This window comes from Tachyglossus aculeatus, chromosome 2, assembly GCF_015852505.1.
Source record: "Tachyglossus aculeatus isolate mTacAcu1 chromosome 2, mTacAcu1.pri, whole genome shotgun sequence".
NCBI lineage: Eukaryota > Metazoa > Chordata > Mammalia > Monotremata > Tachyglossidae > Tachyglossus > Tachyglossus aculeatus.
In genome coordinates this window covers 106,077,100-106,096,389 of record NC_052067.1, presented here as the reverse complement: position 1 = coordinate 106,096,389, position 19,290 = coordinate 106,077,100, and the positions used below count along the sequence as shown (strand labels likewise).

At 42.8% G+C, this 19,290-nt stretch overlaps 1 protein-coding gene and 1 non-coding gene across 2 annotated transcripts in view; both read left to right on the top strand.

Moving 5' to 3' along the window:
* SLC9A2 (solute carrier family 9 member A2) overlaps positions 1 to 13,552 on the top strand; it is a 120,097-nt gene extending 106,545 nt beyond the window's left edge. Inside the window, exons 9-12 of the mRNA XM_038762826.1 lie at positions 908 to 1,004; positions 2,143 to 2,274; positions 5,173 to 5,263; positions 12,030 to 13,552. Of these exons, the coding sequence (XP_038618754.1) occupies positions 908 to 1,004; positions 2,143 to 2,274; positions 5,173 to 5,263; positions 12,030 to 12,406 (697 nt within the window). The 3' untranslated portion in view covers positions 12,407 to 13,552. The remainder of the gene's footprint in view (positions 1 to 907; positions 1,005 to 2,142; positions 2,275 to 5,172; positions 5,264 to 12,029) is intronic.
* Positions 13,553 to 18,520: 4,968 nt separating this feature from the next.
* Positions 18,521 to 18,658, top strand: LOC119924643. Its single transcript, XR_005449345.1, has one exon. It is a non-coding gene; the product is annotated as a small nucleolar RNA SNORA7 (small nucleolar RNA).
* Positions 18,659 to 19,290: the final 632 nt, after the last annotated feature.

The following is a 19,290-nucleotide window of genomic DNA, read 5'->3' as shown; positions in this document are numbered from 1 at the left end:
CACGTTCCATGGCCACACGGAACTTACATGGTGGGCTTCTCTTTCACTAGTTCATAGCAGTAATTCTTTAGCCTTCATTTGGAGAATCAGATGTGTGATTCTCTGTGATTCCCTGGTGATTAGAATCCCAGAGGACATCTAAACCATGAAATATTTACAGCTCTGGATCGTCACTAGATGTGTCTCCTTGAAGAGTTTCCAATAGGAAAATCAGGAGATTACAAGATCGTTGTGGGCAGGGAACATGTCTGCTAATTTTGTCCTCTCCCAAGTACTTACTACAGTTCTCGGTACTTAGTAAATACTCAATAAATGCGATTGATTGATTGATCACATTTAGTCACGATTTCTGTGTTTGGCCTTGTTGTGGATCATCTTCACTTCAGTAATAATAATAACAATGATAATAAGAAATGTGTTTTTGTTAAGCACTCACTATGTGCTAAGCACCGTATAAGTGTTGGGGTAGAGATGAGATAGTAAGCGCCTCAATGGGCTCACAGACGAAGTAGGAGGTTTTAAATCCCCATTTTGCAGATGAGGGAACTGAGGCCCAAGGAAGTGAAGTGAAATGACTTGCCCAAGGTCACACAGCAGGTAAGTGACAGAGTGGGGATGAGAACCCAGGTCCTCTCAATCCCAGGCCCTAGGCTTTTTACACTAGGCCACATTGCTTTTCAGAAACAGCTGTGCCAGGATTTGCTATGGACATTTCCCTAAAAATGATGCTTTCCAGTAAAGAATTTAGTTCAGAAAACAGTGTGTTTTTGAACAATTGTCTAAAGAGAGGAATAAAATACATTTTGAGATTTTTCAAACTGCAGATTTCTGTTTTGATAGGAAAATTAAACATGTTTGTATTTTAAGAGCACTGAAATGATGTAATTCTTTCTCCAAATCTCCACAGTGATTACCCGGACGAAAAAATAAGAAAACTCACCCCTGTTGAAATGGATGAGATGAGACAAATATTATCCCGGAATCTCTACCAAATAAGGCAACGAGTAAGAAGGCCATGATTTTCACTAATGCATCCCTTTGTCCTTGCCTGGAAAGATCGTCTTTCGTATCTGAGATAAAAGGAAGCAAAAATGTCCCGGTTTTATTTTCTTTCAGGACCTTTTAAACATGGGCTCTGTGTGTAGAGTAGAACAGCTTGAATAGTAGCGTACTGAGCTTCAGTTGAACATGATTTATTTCCTCCTTTCGTTTTCATCCCCATCAAAACCTTACTTCATTTATCAAGTACCTCCTTCCTAGGCATTGAGATCACATTGTGGGAGAGTGAGGGGGAAGAATTAAAAGAAACAGAAGGACATAGCAACACCTTGTGGCCAATTTTGCTTGTGTTTTTCGTAAGTTAATGCCTGTTCGGGAGGAAAAGTACTTTCTACTTCCCAATACTAAACCCTCAGTTTTTCTCCTCTCCTAATGAACTCAAACCATTCAAAATAGACCGAACGTGGTAGTGTGATCCAGGCAAGCTACCGTATAGCGCCAGTATTTCCTTTTCAAAATAGCTTGTTTCTCGAAAAGGAATGTTGATTCCCAGAACATCTCTAGAAAATGGGACTTAGTAAATGATGATGATGATCATCATCATCATCAATCGTATTTATTGAGCGCTTACTATGTGCAGAGCACTGTACTAAGCGCTTGGGAAGTACAAATTGGCAACATATAGAGACAGTCCCTACCCAACAGTGGGCTCACAGTCTAAAAGGGGGAGACAGAGAACAAAACCAAACATACTAACAAAATAAAATAAATAGAATAGATATGTACAAATAAAATAAATAAATAGATAGAGTAATAAATATGTACAAACATATATACATATATACAGGTGCTGTGGGGAAGGGAAGGAGGTAAGATGAGGGGGATGGAGAGGGGGACGAGGGGGAGAGGAAGGAAGGGGCTCAGTCTTGAAAGGTCAAAACCACCTTTCAAAATAGCATGTTTATCAAAGAGGAATGTTGATTCACAGAACATCTCTAGAAAGTTGGACTTAGTAAATGATAATCAACACCTCCGAAAGGTGTTTAACCAATCCTAATGCACAGGACTTGATCAGCATCATTTTCCCATTCCAGAAATCTGTGAGGATTTTTGTTCAAAGCCACCAATGTGTTCTGATTCTAGACGCTGTCCTACAACAGACACAATCTCAGCACCGACACAAGCGAGAGACAAGCCAAAGAGATCCTCATCCGCCGCCGGCACAGCCTGAGGGAAAGCATAAAGAAAGACAACAGTTTGAATCGGGAAAGACGGGTATGATGCAAGAGATTCTGGGATTTAAAATATCACTGTCCTAATCCTGGCTAAACTCACCTGAAACCAGAGAGAGGGCTATTGCCAAGACAGCACATGAGAAAGTGGCCCACTATTATTCACTCTGCAAGTATTCAGTCAGTCATTCGATTGTATTTATTGAGCGCTTACTGTGTGCAGAGCAAAATACTAAGCGGTTGGAAAGAACAATTCAGCAATAAAGAGAGACAATACCTTCCCACAACAGGCTTACAGTCTATGATTTTCTTCAGGCAGCTTATTGACTCTATAGTACTACTACTTCAACTCGTTTTTTAATTTTTTAAGGAATGAATGTAAGTAGGTATCTTTTGTAGGTTAGCCCTATGTCAAAGTCTATTCATGTCTATCCTGGGTTTTGTAGGCAGATATGGAAAATTATATGTGATCCAAAATTGGGACTGTCGTGGTTAAATGTTCCAGCCTACTTTGCCTCTGACTTTACTTGATCATTTACATTTTGAATTCCCTATCAAGTCTGAAATGTGCTTACTGTATGCTCAGGATTTTGAGGTTCGTTCATTCATTCATTTGTGTTTATTGAGCAATTGCTGTGTGCAGAGCACTGTACTAGGTGCTTGGGAGAGTACAATATAACAACAGACACATTCCCTGCTAACGAGCTTACATCTAGAGGGGGAGACAGACACAAATATGAATAAATAAATTACAGATATGTTCATAAGTGCTGTGGGGCTGGGGGGAAGGATGAATGAAGGGAGCAAGTCAGGGTGACAAAGAAGGGAAAGGGAGAAGAGGAAAGGAGGACTTAGGGAAGGCTTTTTGGAGATGGAGGAGGTGGGGAGAGCTTGTGGTACAGACATCCCAGAATATAATATTAATACTAATTGTGGTATGTGGTAGGTGCTTACTATGTATCACACTGGGCTAGATACAATACAGTCAGATCAGACACAGTCCTTGTCACAGATGGAGCTCATGGCTCATGGAGAAGCAGCGTGGCTCAGTGGCAAGAGCCTGGGCTTTGGAGTCAGAGGTCAGGGGTTCAAATCCCGGCTCTGCCAATTGTCAGCTGTGTGACTTTGGGCAAGTCTCTTTACTTCTCTGGGCCTCAGTTCCCTCATCTGTAAAATGGGATGAAGACTGTGAGCCCCCCGTGGGACAATCTGATCACCTTGTAACCTCCCCAGCGCTTAGAACAGTGCTTTGCACATAGTAAGCACTTAATAAATGCCATTATTATTATTATTATTATTCAGTGGGTGAGATATTTAATCCCCATTTTACGAATGAGAAAATGGAGGCAAAGGGAAGTTATTTTCCCATAATCATCCAGCAGTGGAGGAGTTGGGATTAGAACCCAGGTCACATGACTCAGCCCATGCTCTTTCTTTCAGTCCATTCTGCTTCCCAGAATGCTGGAGACTTTATCCTCACAATTCCCAAACCTCTTCCCTTCTCACTGTCACCACTGCACCCCCAACCAGCCCAGCTGGTCATCATGATGGTCAGGCATATAATCCTGGAGTGGAATCCCCATGTGTGTGATCAGAGAGAAGCAGCGTGGCTAAGCACGGGCTTTGGAGTCAGAGGTCATGGGTTCAAATCCCAGCTATGCCAGCTCAGCTGTGTGACTTTGGGCAAGTCACTTAACTTCTCTGGGCCTCAGTTCCCTCATCTGTAAAATGGGGATTAAGACTGTGATCCCCCTGTGGGACAACCTGATCACCTTGTAACCTCCCCAGCACTTAGAACAGTGCTTTGAATATAGTAAGCACTTAGTAAATGTCATTATTATTATTATTATTATTATTATTATTTCCCCTTTCCCTAATCAATCAATCAATCATATTTATTGAGCACTTACTGTGTGCAGAGCACTGTACTAAGCGCTTGGGAAGTACAAGTTGGCAACATATAGAGACAGTCCCTACCCAACAGTGGGCTCACATTTTAACGTCTGTCTCACCCCTATAGACTATAAATCCTTGTGGGCAGGGATCATGTCTACCAACTATGTAGTATTCCCAAATGCTTAGTGTAGTGCTGTATTCATTGATTGATGATATTTGGAAGAATTACAGTATGCACTCAAAAATAAAAAATTTTAATTCTAAATTCATTCATTCATTGTCAGTCATATTTATTGAGCACTTACTATGTGCAGAGCACTGTACTAAGCTCTTGGGAGAGTACAGTACAGCAGTATAACAGATACATTCCCTGTCCACATTGAGTTTGCAGTTTGGAGAGGGGAGAGAGACATTAATATAAATCAATAAATTACAGCTATGTACATGAGTGCTGTGGGACTGGAAGGGAGCAAGTCAGGGCAATGCATCATCATCATCAATCGTATTTATCGAGTGCTTACTGTGTGCAGAGCACTGTACTAAGCACTGGGGAAGTACAAGTTGGCAACATATAGAGACGGTCCCTACCCAACAGTGGCCTCACAGTCTAGAAGGGGGAGACAGACAACAAAACAAAACAGAGGGAGTGGGAGTAGAGGAAAGGAGGACTTAGTCAGGGAAGTCCTCTTGGAGGAGATGTGCCTTTAATAAAGCTTCGAATGAAGGTGGGGAGAGTAGTTGTCGGATTTGAGGAGGAAGGGCGTTCCAGGCCGGAGGCAGGATGGTGGGCAAGGGGCCACTGGTGAGATAGAAGAGATCGATTTACAGTGAGAAGGTTAGCATTAGAGGGGTGAGGTGTGCGAGCTGAGTTGCAAAGTGAGGTAGGCGGGAGCACTGTGAATGAGTGTTATTTATAGGAGATTGTTTTTAAAATGCCGCTTTTGTGTTAAAAGTATACTTCCAATTTACCAGCTATAGAGCCCAGAAAATATTGTACTTTTTAGTTGTTCCCTGGTCAATAAAGCTCTTTCTGATTTCTACCTAGGCTTCTGCTTCCACTTCACGATATCTTTCACTCCCTAAGAATGCCAAATTTTCTGAGAGGTTTCAGAGGAAAAATAATATGCCTCATTCAGGTAATGAATACATGTAAGAAGAATATTTCTAATTGATTTCACTTTTGGTTTGCTGGGAGGGACCTTTAACCCTTACTCATAATTATGGATTTTATGACCCTTAGTTCTTAGTCCATGTTTATTATAATATGCATAACTTTCATTTACATTGCACTTTTCCTATATGGCCCTCAATGTGTATAACAAATGACTTAATGTTAATCCTCATAATACATCTGTTAAGAGGTGACTGGGCCACAATTTTACTTTTAATTCAGAGGAAGGAGCCTTTGGCTTCTGAGGCAAATATGGAAGTTGTTTTCAATATATCGGCATTTGTTTTTTTTTTTAAAAAATACCATTCATGGGGTAATTATCAGATTTGAACTGTATATATGACTCAAATCTGATAATTACCTTGTATAATTACGAGAGAGAGAGAGAGAGAAAGAGTGAGAGATTTATGTAAGCTTAAAAAAGAACATATGTATATTGGATTTTATTTGAATTTTTTTTAATTTGGGTAAAAATCATGTTTTGATTTAAACAGTACATGTTTACTGTGGTTTTTATTTTTAAGCTTCACAAATGGCAACGTATGGCAAGTATTTGTTCAGTAAATATTTCTACTTTCCCACATTGCTAGTGAAACACGTTATCTAAACAAACATTCAACAACACAGCTATCTGCTGGTACATTTCATTCATTCATTCATTCAGTCGTATTTATTGAGCGCTTACTGTGTGCAAAGCACTGTACTAAGCGCTTGGGAAGTACAAGTTGGCAACATATAGAGACAGTCCCTACTCGACAGCGGGCTCACAGTCTAGAAGGGGGAGACAGACAACAAAACAAAACATGTGGACAGGTGTCAGGACATCAGAATAAATAAAAATAAAGTGAAGGATTTTGACTGAAGAACTCTTTTTTATGGTCCTTGTTCAGCATTTGCTAGGCACCACGCACTGTGCTGGGGTAGAGAAAAGGTTATCAGTTTGGATACAGTCCCTGACTCACGTGGGGTTCACAGTCTAAGTCAAAGGAAGAACAGATATTGAATCCCCATTTTACAGTTGAGGAAACTGAGTATGGAGAAATGAAATGACTTTTCCAAGGTGACACAGCAGGAAAACGGTAAAGCTGGAATTAGAAACCAGGTCTTCGGAGTCCTAGGCCAGTACTCTTTCCACAGGGTCACTAAGCTTTCCACGTAAGACAACTTGCCTTCCCAAGAGGCCTTCCCAGACTGAGCCCCTTCCATCCTCTCCCCTTTGTCCCCCTCTCCATCCCCCCATCTTACCTCCTTCCCTTCCCCACAGCACCTGTATATATGTATATATGTTTGTACATATTTATTACTCTATTTATTTATTTATTTATTTATTTTACTTGTACATATCTATTCTATTTTATTTTGTTAGTATGTTTGGTTTTGTCTCCCCCTTTTAGACTGTGAGCCCACTGTTGGGTAGGGACTGTCTCTATATGTTGCCAATTTGTACTTCCCAAGCGCTTAGTACAGTGCTCTGCACACAGTAAGCGCTCAATAAATACGATTGATGATGATGATGATGATGAACTTGCACGGTAGACAGGCTGGCTCAGCAGGTAAAGTGAAAAAAGCGGGTTAAGGTGGGCAGTGAAGACCATGTGACAGCCTTGGCAAGCAGCATGGCTCAGTGGAAAGAGCACGGGCTTTGGAGTCAGAAGTCATGGGTTCAAATCCCTGCTCCGCTATCAGCTGTGTGACTTTGGGCAAGTCACTTAACTTCTCTGTGCCTCAGTTACCTCATCTGTAAAATGGGGATTAAAATTGTGTGAGCCCCTGCTTTTGGGTAGGGACTGTCTCTGTATGTTGCCAACTTGTACTTCCCAAGCGCTTAGTACAGTGCTCTGCACACAGTATGCACTCAATAAATATGATTGAATGAATGAAATGAAAGTGGGACAACCCAATCACCTTGTAACCTCCTCAGTTCTTAGAACAGTGCTTGGCACATAGTAAGCGCTTAACAAATACCAACATTATAATTGTTATGGCATAATATTGGCATTCTGCACTGTCATGTTGGCTGTAAATGGGTTTTGTCCATGAAATGAACATCATGATATACTACAACCCTACCTGTCCACTTACTCTATGTCCCAGCAGGAACACAAATAACAGAGAAGAGAGAGTGCTCAAAGGGCTGAACCAACTAGTACTGTAATTCATTCTTCTGCTCAAGTTTTCAGCCCCCAAATCTCTATGACTAGATTGAGACAGGTCCATTTATGATGGTAGATTTCATCAATGTTATTTTAACTTAGCATATTAGAAATACAACTTCAAGTGTGATAAAAAAGTAACATAGGGCACTCACAAGCCCATAATCTGGGCCTATAGCAGCGTGACGTGGTAGCAGGAGTGAATCCTCAGCTCCAGTGAGCTTCTGTTCCTTTCAACCTGGCTCAGGAGTGGAAAAGTCATAGAAAAAATAGGCTGGAGACAAAGAAACACAAAGAAGGCCTGGGTTCTAATCCCAGATCTGCCACTATCAATCAGTCGTATTTATTGAGCACTTACTGTGTGCAGAGCACTGTACTAAGCGCTTGGGAAGTACAAGTTGGCAACATATAGAGACGGTCCCTACCCAACAGTGGGCTCACAGTCTAAAAGGGGGAGACAGAGAACAAGACAAAACATATTAGCAAAATAAAATAAATAGAATAGATATGTACAAGTAAAATAAATAAATAAATAGAGTAATAAATACCTACAAACATATATACATATATACAGGTGCTGTGGGGAGGGGAAGGAGGTAAGGCGGGGGTGATGGAGAGGGGGAGGAAGGGGAGAGGAAGGGGGGGGCTCAGTCTGGGAAGGCCTCCTGTAGGAAGTGAGCTCTCAGTAGGGCCTTGAAGGGAGGAAGAGAGCTAGCTTGGCAGATGTGCAGAGGGAGGGCATTCCAGGCCAGGGGGATGATGTGGGCTGGGGGTCGACGGCAGGACAGGCGAGAACGAGGCACGGTGAGGAGATTAGCGGCAGAGGAGCGGAGGGTGCGGGCTGGGCTGTAGAAGGAGAGAAGGGAGGTGAGGTAGGAGGGGGCGAGGTGATGGAGATCCTATCTGCTGAGTGACCCTGGGCAAGTGATTTAACTTCTCTGTATCTCAGTTTCCATAACTATAAAATGGGGCTTCAATACCTGTACTCCCTTCTACTTAGATTGTGAACCTCATGTGGGATAGGATTATGTCTTCCCTGATTGTCTTGCACCTACATCATCATCAATCGTATTTATTGAGCGCTTACTATGTGCAGAGCACTGTACTAAGCGCTTGGGAAGTACAAATTGGCAACATATAGAGACAGTCCCTACCCAACAGTGGGCTCACAGTCTAAAAGGGGACTGAATCAGGAGGGGCAGAGTACATAGCAGGGATTTTTTACCAGTGTTTAGTATGGTGCTTGGCAAATAGTAAGTATTTAATAAATGCTATCAATATTATTATTGTTATTGTTATCTCTCCTTACCTGAATAATGCTTGTTGATGTCTCTCGCTGCACATGGTTGATTCATTCATTCAATTATATTTATTGAGCACTTACTGTGTGCAGAGCACTGTACTAAGTGCTTGGGAAGTACTAGTTGGAAACATATAGAGATGGTCCCTACCCAACAACGGGCTCAAAGTCTAGAAGGGGGAGACAGACAACAAAACAAAACATGTAGACAGGTGTCAAAACTGTCAGAAAAAATAGAATTACAGCTATATGCACATCATTAACAAAATAAATAGAATAGTAGATATGTACAAGTAAAATAAATATAATAAATCTGTACAAATATATACAAGTGCTGTGGGGTGGGGAAGAGGTTAGGGCAGAAGGGGGATTGGGAGGAGGAGAGGAAAAAGGGGGCTCAGTCTGGGAAGACCTCCTGGAGGAGGTGAGCGCTCAGTAGGACTTTGAAGGGAGGAAGAGAGCTAGTTTGGCGGATGTGTGGAGGGAGGGCATTCCAGATCAAGGGGAGGATGTGGGGCAGGGATTGATGATTGCCCTTGGTCTTGTGGTCCTGATTCCTCTCCTGTTTGATACTTTTACCTAAAAGTACTTTTACCTACTTTTATCTCTGGTTGTTTCCCATCAGACTGGTTGGTCTGCCACCATTGTTTTTCAGCATCATGGCTGATTGTGTCCAGTGTTATGCTAAATTCTAGGATCAATCAATCAATCAATCATATTTATTGAGCGCTTACTGTGTGCAGAGCACTGTACTAAGTGCTTGGGAAGTACAAGTTGGCAACATATAGAGACAGTCCCTACCCAACAGTGGGCTCACGGTCTAGAAGGGGGAGACAGAGGACAAAACAAAACATATTAACAAAATAAAATAAATAGAATAGATATGTACAAGTAAAATAAATAAATAAATAATAGAGTAATAAATATGTACAAACATACATACATATATACAGGTGCTGTGGGGAAGGGGAGGAGGTAAGACAGGGGGGATGGAGAGGGGGATGAGGGGGAGAGGAAGGAGGGGGCTCAGTCTGGGAAGGCCTCCTGGAGGAGGTGAGCTCTCAGTAGGGCTTTGAAGGGAGGAAGAGAGCTAGCTTGGCGGATGTTGGGAGGGAGGGCATTCCAGGCCAGGGGGATGACGTGGGCCGGGGGTCGACAGCGGGACAGGTGAGAACGAGGCACGGTGAGGTGATTAGTGGCAGAGGAGCGGATGGTGCGGGCTGGGCTGTAGAAAGAGAGAAGGGTGGTGAGATAGGAGGGGGCGAGGTGATGGACAGCCTTGAAGCCGAGGGTGAGGAGTTTCTGCCTGATGCGCAGATTGATTGGTAGCCACTGGAGATTTTTGAGGAGGGGAGTAACGTGCCCAGAGCGTTTCTGGACAAAGACAATCCGGGCAGCAGCATGAAGTATGGATTGAAGTGGGGAGAGACATGAGGATGGGAGATCAGAGAGGAGGCTGATGCAGTAGTCCAGACGGGATAGGATGAGAGCTTGAACGAGCAGGGTAGCGGTTTGGATGGAGAGGAAAGGGCGGATCTTGGCAATGTTGCGGAGCTGAGACCGGCAGGTTTTGGTGATGGCTTGGATGTGAGGGGTGAATGAGAGAGTGGAGTCGAGGATGACACCAAGGTTGCGGGCTCGTGAGACGGGAAGTATGGTAATAATAATAATAATAATGATGGCATTTATTAAGCTCTTACTATGTGCAAAGCACTGTTCTAAGCGCTGGGGAGGATACAAGGTGATCAGGTTGTCCCACGGGAGACTCACAGTCTTAATCCCCATTTTACAGATGAGGGAACTGAGGCACAGAGAAGTGAAGTGACTTGCCCAAAGTCACACAGCAGACAAGCGGCAGAGCCGGGATTTGAACCCATGACCTCTGACTCCCAAGCCCGGGCTTTTTCCACTGAGCCACATGGTAGTGCCATCCACAGTGATGGGAAAGTCAGGGAGAGGGCAGGGTTTGGGAGGGAAGACGAGTTCAGTCTTGGACATGTTGAGTTTTAGGTGGTGGGCAGACATCCAGATGGAGATGTCCTGAAGGCAGGAGGAGATGCGAGCCTGGGGGGAGGGGGAGAGAGCAGGGGCAGAGATGTAGATCTGGGTGTCATCAGCGTAGAGATGATAGTTGAAGCCGTGGGAGCGAATGAGGTCACCAAGGGAGTGAGTGTATATTGAGAACAGAAGGGGACCAAGCACTGAACCTTGGGGAACCCCCACAGTAAGAGGATGGGAGGGGGAAGAGGAGCCTGCAAAAGAGACTGAGAATGAGCGACCGGAGAGATAAGAGGAGAACCAGGAGAGGACGGAGTCTGTGAAGCCAAGGTTGGATAGCGTGTTGAGGAGAAGGGGGTGATCCACGGTGTCGAAGGCAGCTGAGAGGTCGAGGAGGATTAGGATTAGGATAGATACCTGAAATCTGTTCAGACTTGGTCCCTGTCCTCTACTCCTGAAGTTGTGTTTCAGTGGAACAGCTCAAAGAGCCCCAGACCTCCTATTTAGAGAAACAACCCACAAATAATGAGACAGACCCAAGATGTGGGGTTTAAATTCGACCAGGGAGACAACAAAGAGCCAACCTGGATCCCACAAATGCCTGTTCCGCTTACAATGAAAATATTAAAGTAACCTATCTCACTACATTTGCAATATGTATATCCTGTCCTGCTTAATTTAGGGTATTTTTTCTTCAGAAATTTAGAAATATCTAAAGTCTCTGCAGTGAGCACAAAGTGTGACTATCCACATACAAGAGAGAAACAGTAACTGGTGTCAGAGGCTAGTGATCTCATTACAAAGAGGGGACATGGGAAATACCCCAGGGAAAAGAATGTGTGACACACTGAAAAATGACCCATCCTTCCAAATATACCATTTCCAAATACCTACCCATTTTATTGGAAGCGGTGGCTATTTTGACAGTTTGTTTCACAAGTGCCTGAAATTAACTTCAGTCCATTTTGGCAGTGAAAATATCTAGACAGACTTAACAAAATTTGAAGAGATTGCATTTTGGGAAATGGTGGTGGGGAATTAACCCTAATGGTATGAATTTTTGCATTATGATAATGATGGTATTTGTTAAGCGCTTACTACACGCCAAGAACTGTACTATGTGCTGGGCACTGTTCTAGGCTCTGGATATATACATATAGAGATATATACATATAAATGTATATAAATAAAATGTGTGTGTTTGTGAGCGTAGTGGGTAGAAATTGGGTTAAATTGGTTTAAAGGCCCTCTGCTAACACTGATCCTTCCCCATCTCCCAGTGACAGAGGGCACCAGCAGTGACTCCGAACCAGACGCCGGAACCACGATGCTCAATTTACAGCCACGAGCCAGGCGCTTCCTGATGGATCAGCACCAGAAGCGGGCACAGGCACAATCCCAGATGGAATGGAGGAATGAAGTGGCTGGAGATGCTGGCAGAGGGCAGCCCTCCGATGCCCCTTCCCCTCGGGGCCCCGCCGTCCGAGCTCCGGGTCCCGATGGGCTCCGCCAGCCCCTCCTGACCAAGACCCGATTCGGCACGGTCCAAGAAGAAGGTCTGGCCGAAGGGACCAGACCCGTGCCTCCGCCCCGGCTGGCAAGACAGGCGTCGGAGCTGGAAAGTCCCCCAGCCAGAAGTGGAAGTGAAAAGCCATAGGGGAGAAGAGCCAGGGTGGAACCCTGGGGACTGGTTTAGCCAGCTGGTAGCGTAGTACGCGGAAACCTTAACGTGCAATTGAATCCACTGGAAACCCGCGACGCGGATTGAAACGTTCTCTGGGCAGCCGAGCCATGGATGAGTGGGAAGAGGGGAAAACCATGGACGGCTCTTGTTTAGCTCGCTTCAAACAGTGGCATTTATTTCCAGACCTAAGAAAAATAACGTGCCTTTACTGATTCTGGAAGAGAATTCCAGAGTGAAGAGTTTGGATTTTTTTTTTAAACACCATTTATGGAAGAATGCTTAAAACTCTGCTTCAGTTTAGGTTTGGCTTAAGAACAGACTCACCTTTTCAATTCCCAGAGTCCATAAGAATGGCGTAAAAGACCCGGCACTGGTCTTCTGAAAAAAAGGGCCTGGCAGTGCAGGACTAGTTTTGCCCTGAGACCAAATCATCGGTCTGAAATCTCCCCATGTTCTGTAGGGCAGTGGAGGAAAACAAGGGATAGACATGGAGTGGCCAACAGTAATGTTATATCTCTGAATTGAGGAAAGACGGAGCTCTCTTGTAGAGGATTGTTTTGGGGGGCAACCCACGTTGGTCTAAGTACAAACCATTGAGTTTCTTGATCCTAGGAAATGGAGAATTGTCAATATTCCCAGACTCATTTCTTAGCCAACCATTTGGGGTTGTACTCTAAGCTGAAAATTTTGGCACCTTTTCTGCCCCTCTCAGGTACCTGATGCCAGTTGATTAGGGTAGGCCATTTAGGTCTAACTTCCTTCTCAGCAACTCCATGTAAGATTGTCCATCGTGCCATATGGGAGCAGGGTGTCACACGGCCTCATGTGTTTTCAGGATCCTGGTTAGTTTTATCGTGCAACATCAAGAAGGGTTCAGACAGTCCTACATCTCGTCCACTCTCACGTTTGAAGAGAATTTCCATTCTCTGTGCTCAGAGACCTTGAATTGATGTCTAGGAACCTGGGTTTAGAAGACTTCACAGAAGCGTGGGAGGCCACAGGGGATCAGGAGTTTTAAGAACTAGGATATTAAGTTGATGGGGATTGACTCCAATCAATCAATCAGTGGTATTTATTGAGTGCTTACTGTGTGCAGAGCATTGTACTAAATGCTTGGGAGAGTACAGTACAACAGAATTGGTAGACATGTTCCCTGCACAAAATGAGCTTAGTCTAGAGGGGGAAACAGATATCACTATAAATAATAAATAAATTATAGTTATGTGCGTATGTATTGTGGGTCTAAGTGTGAGGTGAAAACCAACTGGCCAAAGGGTACTGATGCAAATGCATGGGTGATGCACAAGGGGAAGGAGTAGTGGAAAAGAGGGCTTAATCAGGAAAGGCGTCTTGGAGGAAATGCGACTTTAATAAGGCTTTGAAGGTGGGGAGAGAACTGGTCTGGCATATGTGAAGTGGGGAGGAAGTTCCAGGCCGGGAAGCACTTTAACACGGGATGGAGGAGGGGTTGCCATTCCTTTTCAGTCTTTATTTTTCATTTTGCACGAGTTGCCAAACTGTTTCCCAAAAGGATGCCAATCTGACTTGAGTCCCTGGCTAGCTGGATGCTTTTTTAGCTGAAGCAGGGTGGAGACTGAGGAGAGGAAGAAAAGAAAAGAGCAGATGGTTTTTTGAGTTATTCTTCCTTATAGGCAACTCTGTCTTGGCCATTCTGCTCTGTAGATTTGATTTTTAAACCAGCTTTAAGACCTGGAAATCTTGTTCTGGCATGGATCCAGCTATTGATGTCCACCCAGAAACCTTGGCCAGAAAAGTCCTCTGGGATTGGATGCAGATTGAATATAGGGTGCCATACAACAGGGTAGTTTGGCTTTTGGTTATCATGGGGCTCAATCCAACAATCAGGATGGCATTTTTAGCTGGGACTGAAAAATGAACATCATAGCTGCTTGTCACAGCTGCCCAGACCATTGGGAAAATGGCCCATGAGGATGTCCAAGGGTGAGTGCCAAAAATTCAGAAACTTTGAGAGAGATATTTATGGTTTTTAAGGTGAAAAGAGATATTAGAAGTGACTTATAGCTATTTAATGTAGGAATACACTGATATTTAGGAAATTTACCATGTATTTTTAAGAACACCAAGTATAGGTTATGACTTACGAAGCTAATATAGAAGGATAAAATTTAAGAAACCTCAAAGATGGAAAATCACAGAGGATTAAATTTTACATCAGGAAGGAAATGTGGAAGTCATCCTATTTCATTTGTTGTCATTGTAGGAGATATGCCAAGCTTTTTATTTTTGAATATTTAAATGGCAATTGTGACATTTGTTATCTACAAATTAAGGGTAGGACATTTCTTACTGGGTTTAATCATGTTGAAATGGTGATTTTTCTTTAAAGCTATTTCAGAAGGTATCAGAGCTATTTAAAAGAAAATTTGGTGTTATTCTTGGGTTTTTTTCTTTATATTTAAAACTTTTGAACATTCTTAAAGGGATTGCATCTAATGATACAGCCCTTGGAAATCACGTGGAGTTTTATGAGTGTGATGCTGAAGTTTCTAATGCAGAGAGGTAAGATTTGAACCCACAATTTTCTGAAACTGTTCACTCAAATGTCCTGGTCAGATAATTGGTCTAGGGTAAGATGCACATTATGTCTCATGAGCCAGTCAATTCCCACAGTAGATAGGCTTCTCGTAATTATGGAACTCAATCCAACACTCAGGGTGATATATTTTAGCTCTGACTAGGTGTTGCCATCTGATTTGGAGCTAATCACCTGGATGGAAAACATTCATTTATCAATGAAGTGCACAAAATCAATAATGGATTCACTCACTTGCCCCATTTCGCCTTATAGTCTGGCCAATCACATTTACCGTGGAACATTTTAATATCACTTGAAAAATCAGTAATCACTTTGTTGCTCTAAAATGGAGCTCCATCTCTGCTCCTTAAGGATGACTGAGCTTGCTGCTGAACCCATTCAACGCAAGTGCAGCTATCACCACCACAGCCTTACCTAAAATAATGTGGTTTCCTGTGTTGGGGTAGTCAGGGATGGGCTGGGGTTAAAATCAGGTTGCCAACTTGACCTGGATGACCAATAATGGAAACTCAATGAATAATAAATCCATTATTACCCATTACTGCTATGGAAAGCTACTACCAATGGGACAATGGTGTTACTCTAACCTCTAGAGCCGCACTGCTTCTCACTCTGTCACAACTGTTGCCCATCCAGAGACCATTGGTGAAATTCTTAGAGTTTTTTTGAAGGCATGCACAAAGACACTGCATTTTATCATCTGTCATGCAGGATGATTATTCATGAATGCTCATCTCATTCTGAAGAATGAGGGTAAATAATAATAATGATGATGGCATTTATTAAGTGTGTACTATGTGCAAAGCACTGTTCTAAGCGCTGGGGATGGTAATGAGGTAATGAGGTTGTCCCACAGGGGGCTCATAGTCTTAATCCCCATTTTACAGATGAGGTAACTGGGACCCAGAGACGTGAAGTGACTTTCCCAAAGTCACACAGCTGACAATTGGCAGGCCTGGGATTTGAACCCATGACCTCTGACTCCAAAGCCCGGTCTCTTTCCACTGAACCACGCTGCTTTAATGCCCAGTCCTGCCAAATGCACCTCAACAAGACATTGGCAGAGATAGTCTTGGAACTCAAAATTATTGAAACTGGATTTAATACTTTAACTGTGTTAGGGCATACTGCTTTAAATGGAAGACACTGTCCGTGGTTCAAATCAAGAGTACAGTGTGAAAATTGAGTTCTTACATGTCATATAAAGGAAAAAATAATTTTATATCCCATTGAAGGAAGACCTGATGTTTGAGATTCTAGGAACGTGTCTACCAATTCTATGTATTGTATTCTCCCAAGGACTCAATACAATGCTCTGCATACAGTAAGCAATCAATAAATATGATTGATTGATTAGTGCAACTTAAAAGTCCATCCCAATCAAAGTGCAAGGAATTCTGGGAGTCCACCTATCTGATGAAACTTTGTGATATATTTTACCTTGGGGGGCCTGGTGAAAACTAATAATTGAAAATCCATCATTTCAAGGAGCGGCACCCCAAAGGATCATGTTAACCCTGCAACACAGAAAGCTGCACCAACCAATTGCCAAAAGATGAGCTTTCCCTTCAATCAGAGGTTTGATTAATTAATTGATTTTGGGCTAGTTGGAACTGGGAGGTCTTCAAAGTCTGTGCCAAGAGACACCAAGACCAAAACCAAGCCCCAGCTCGCTAATTTCATCCCTTCAATAATTCTTGTTGCCGGTGTTCTGAAGTCCACATGTGGCCTCCTGTATTTACCAGATGTCAGCTTTTCACAAATGTTGTTCTTTTGGTCTGCAGAAACTTGGAACAGGGCTAAATGGAGAATAATAATGGACAGTCTGTGACAAATAACCCTAAGTCTGGGTCTACCCTGCACTATTTCATTCATTATACTCCCGATCTTTGTAACATATTGCTTTGATATCCAGAGCACTTAGTACAGTGCTTATACTAAGCGATTAGTACAGTGCTTAGTACTAAGTGCTTAGTACAGTGCTCTGCACACATTAAGCGCTCAATAAATACGATTGAATGAATGAATGAATCCAGAGTGGAACAGGATAAAACACAACTTTCAGGATTCTTAATAGCATCATGGTCTCAGGGAAGCTGCTTTCTGTTGGGATCCAAGGTTTTTTTGAAGGGTGGAGGAGTCTTTAGCCTGGCCTTGTTCACTTAACCCCTTATCTTCCCTGGGTGACATGCTTTGGAGGGATTTCTGTTCATTGCCGGTGACTGTATAGGTTGGTTCTGAACCGATGAAAATTAAAAAAAGTCTCTTTGCTATAATAAAGTGTATTTTTCTTTTTGAAAATGCCTAACATTAGCTAATATTACATGCACTTGATTCTGCTCCTCCCCAGCACCCCTGCCATCCGTGGCTTACAAATAGTGGCTGTTCATTTCTGCAGGACTGCAGGCTGGAAAGGTAGGAAAAAGTATTCTAAAATGGCCAGTAAGTGCTAGGTTTCAGCAACTTCACCTCACACAACAGTCTGAATCTGATCTTAAGACATCCTTCAAATGACTGAAGAATTATTTGGGGGTGTCAGTTTTTGCCATTACTCCAATTTCCTTCCCCTGTACAAAGACTATTTTAAAAACTATATTGTCCTCAGTTATCAAACTGCACTGCTAGGTCCAAGCTACTGAATGTTTCAGAAAATCAGGAATCACGGGGTCTGTTTCAGCAGTCAGACATCCACGATATGTTTGGTGTTCCTCATGCACTATTTGGAAGAAACTGAGGGGTTGTACACTAACTTAGTTTTCCATTAGATTATCCTGGATCAAGGCAGCTATTTGTACAAAAAACAAAATAATAAACCATTGAAATGGGCATGAGGAACCATTTATACACGTATCCTACCTGCCTATGGCATTGATCCAAAATGCATGGAACATAAAACTCCTAGTGTTAGCTCAGCTCCAGAGGTCTCCATCATCATCATCATCGTCATCATCAATAGTATTGAGAGTTTACTGTGTGCAGTGCACTGTCCTAAGCGCCTGGGAGAGTACAATACAACAGAGTTAGTAGACCTTTTCCTTGTCTACAAAGACTACAAGGAATAATCAACCCAGGTCTGCCTGTATAAGAATCCCTTACAACTCACATCATCATGTGGCTTAGACAATCTGGTTGAACTGGTGAACCCTTTTCACTTGCATCGCTCCTAACAAATAGAGCATTGTGGGAGTGCTTAGTAGTATTAATATTATTAAGAGTATTTATTTGGCACTTACTGTGTGCAGATCACTATACTAAGTACTGGGTGGGAATAGAGAGATGAGAACTTGACATGATGCCCATCCCTGTCCAGTGATTCCCCCATTCCAGCTTCAATGGATCTTCTCCTGGATATGCATCCAGCAGATGGGTGCCTATATCAATTAATCAAAAGTATTTATTGAGCACTTACTATGGGCAGAGCACTGTACTAAGTGCTTGGGAGAGTACAATACCACAAAGTGGGTGGACACATTCCCTGCCCAGAATGAGCTTAGTCTACATCAGGAAATCCCCTCTCAGGGTCGCACCCGGAGAGTTTCCAGTACTCTACCAGTCTCGACTATGGGAGGGAAAGTCAAGCCGAGGCCTACCCATTCCATTCCTAACTTCGCCAGTGGCTAATGATTGGAAGACAATCTGGTACAAGTCGAAACTCATCTATACTGGGCAGCAGCAGCATGGGAGAGAGTCGAGGGTGGAGACTCGACTGCGCGGAAGGAGGCAATGTTAACCACTTCTGTATTTTGACCAAGAAAACTCCACTATAGATCCACTATCAGAATGATTACAGATGGAGGTGGGGTGTTCTGAGGGAGATGTGCCCATGGCGTTGCTATGGGTCGGAGACAACAACGCCATAAGACGTTAATATCCTCTGGGAAGGGAGAATTCCAGATAATATAGTCTACCACTGATATACAATATTACGGTACAATAATCTGCTCAAAATGCATTTCTGAGCAAGAGGAATTTTAAGTCTTTCATGTTTAATTCAACTTTTCACTTTGTATACTCACAGTGTGCTTTCCAAAACACTACTAAACTCACTCAGTATACTTAAAATAACTTTATTAGTGGCATTAATATCTGAGATCACCTTTGCAGATCTTTCAAATTCAAAATGATTTACCTCTCTGCTTAACATATAAAGAACACAATCATCTGCAAAAACAATCATACGTAACAAGTGCACAATATAAAATAAACTTTCTTTTCATCCACTAATCAGAGTTCACTGAATTCCAAACACAAGAATTTCTGTTGAAACTGGAAGGTGGCA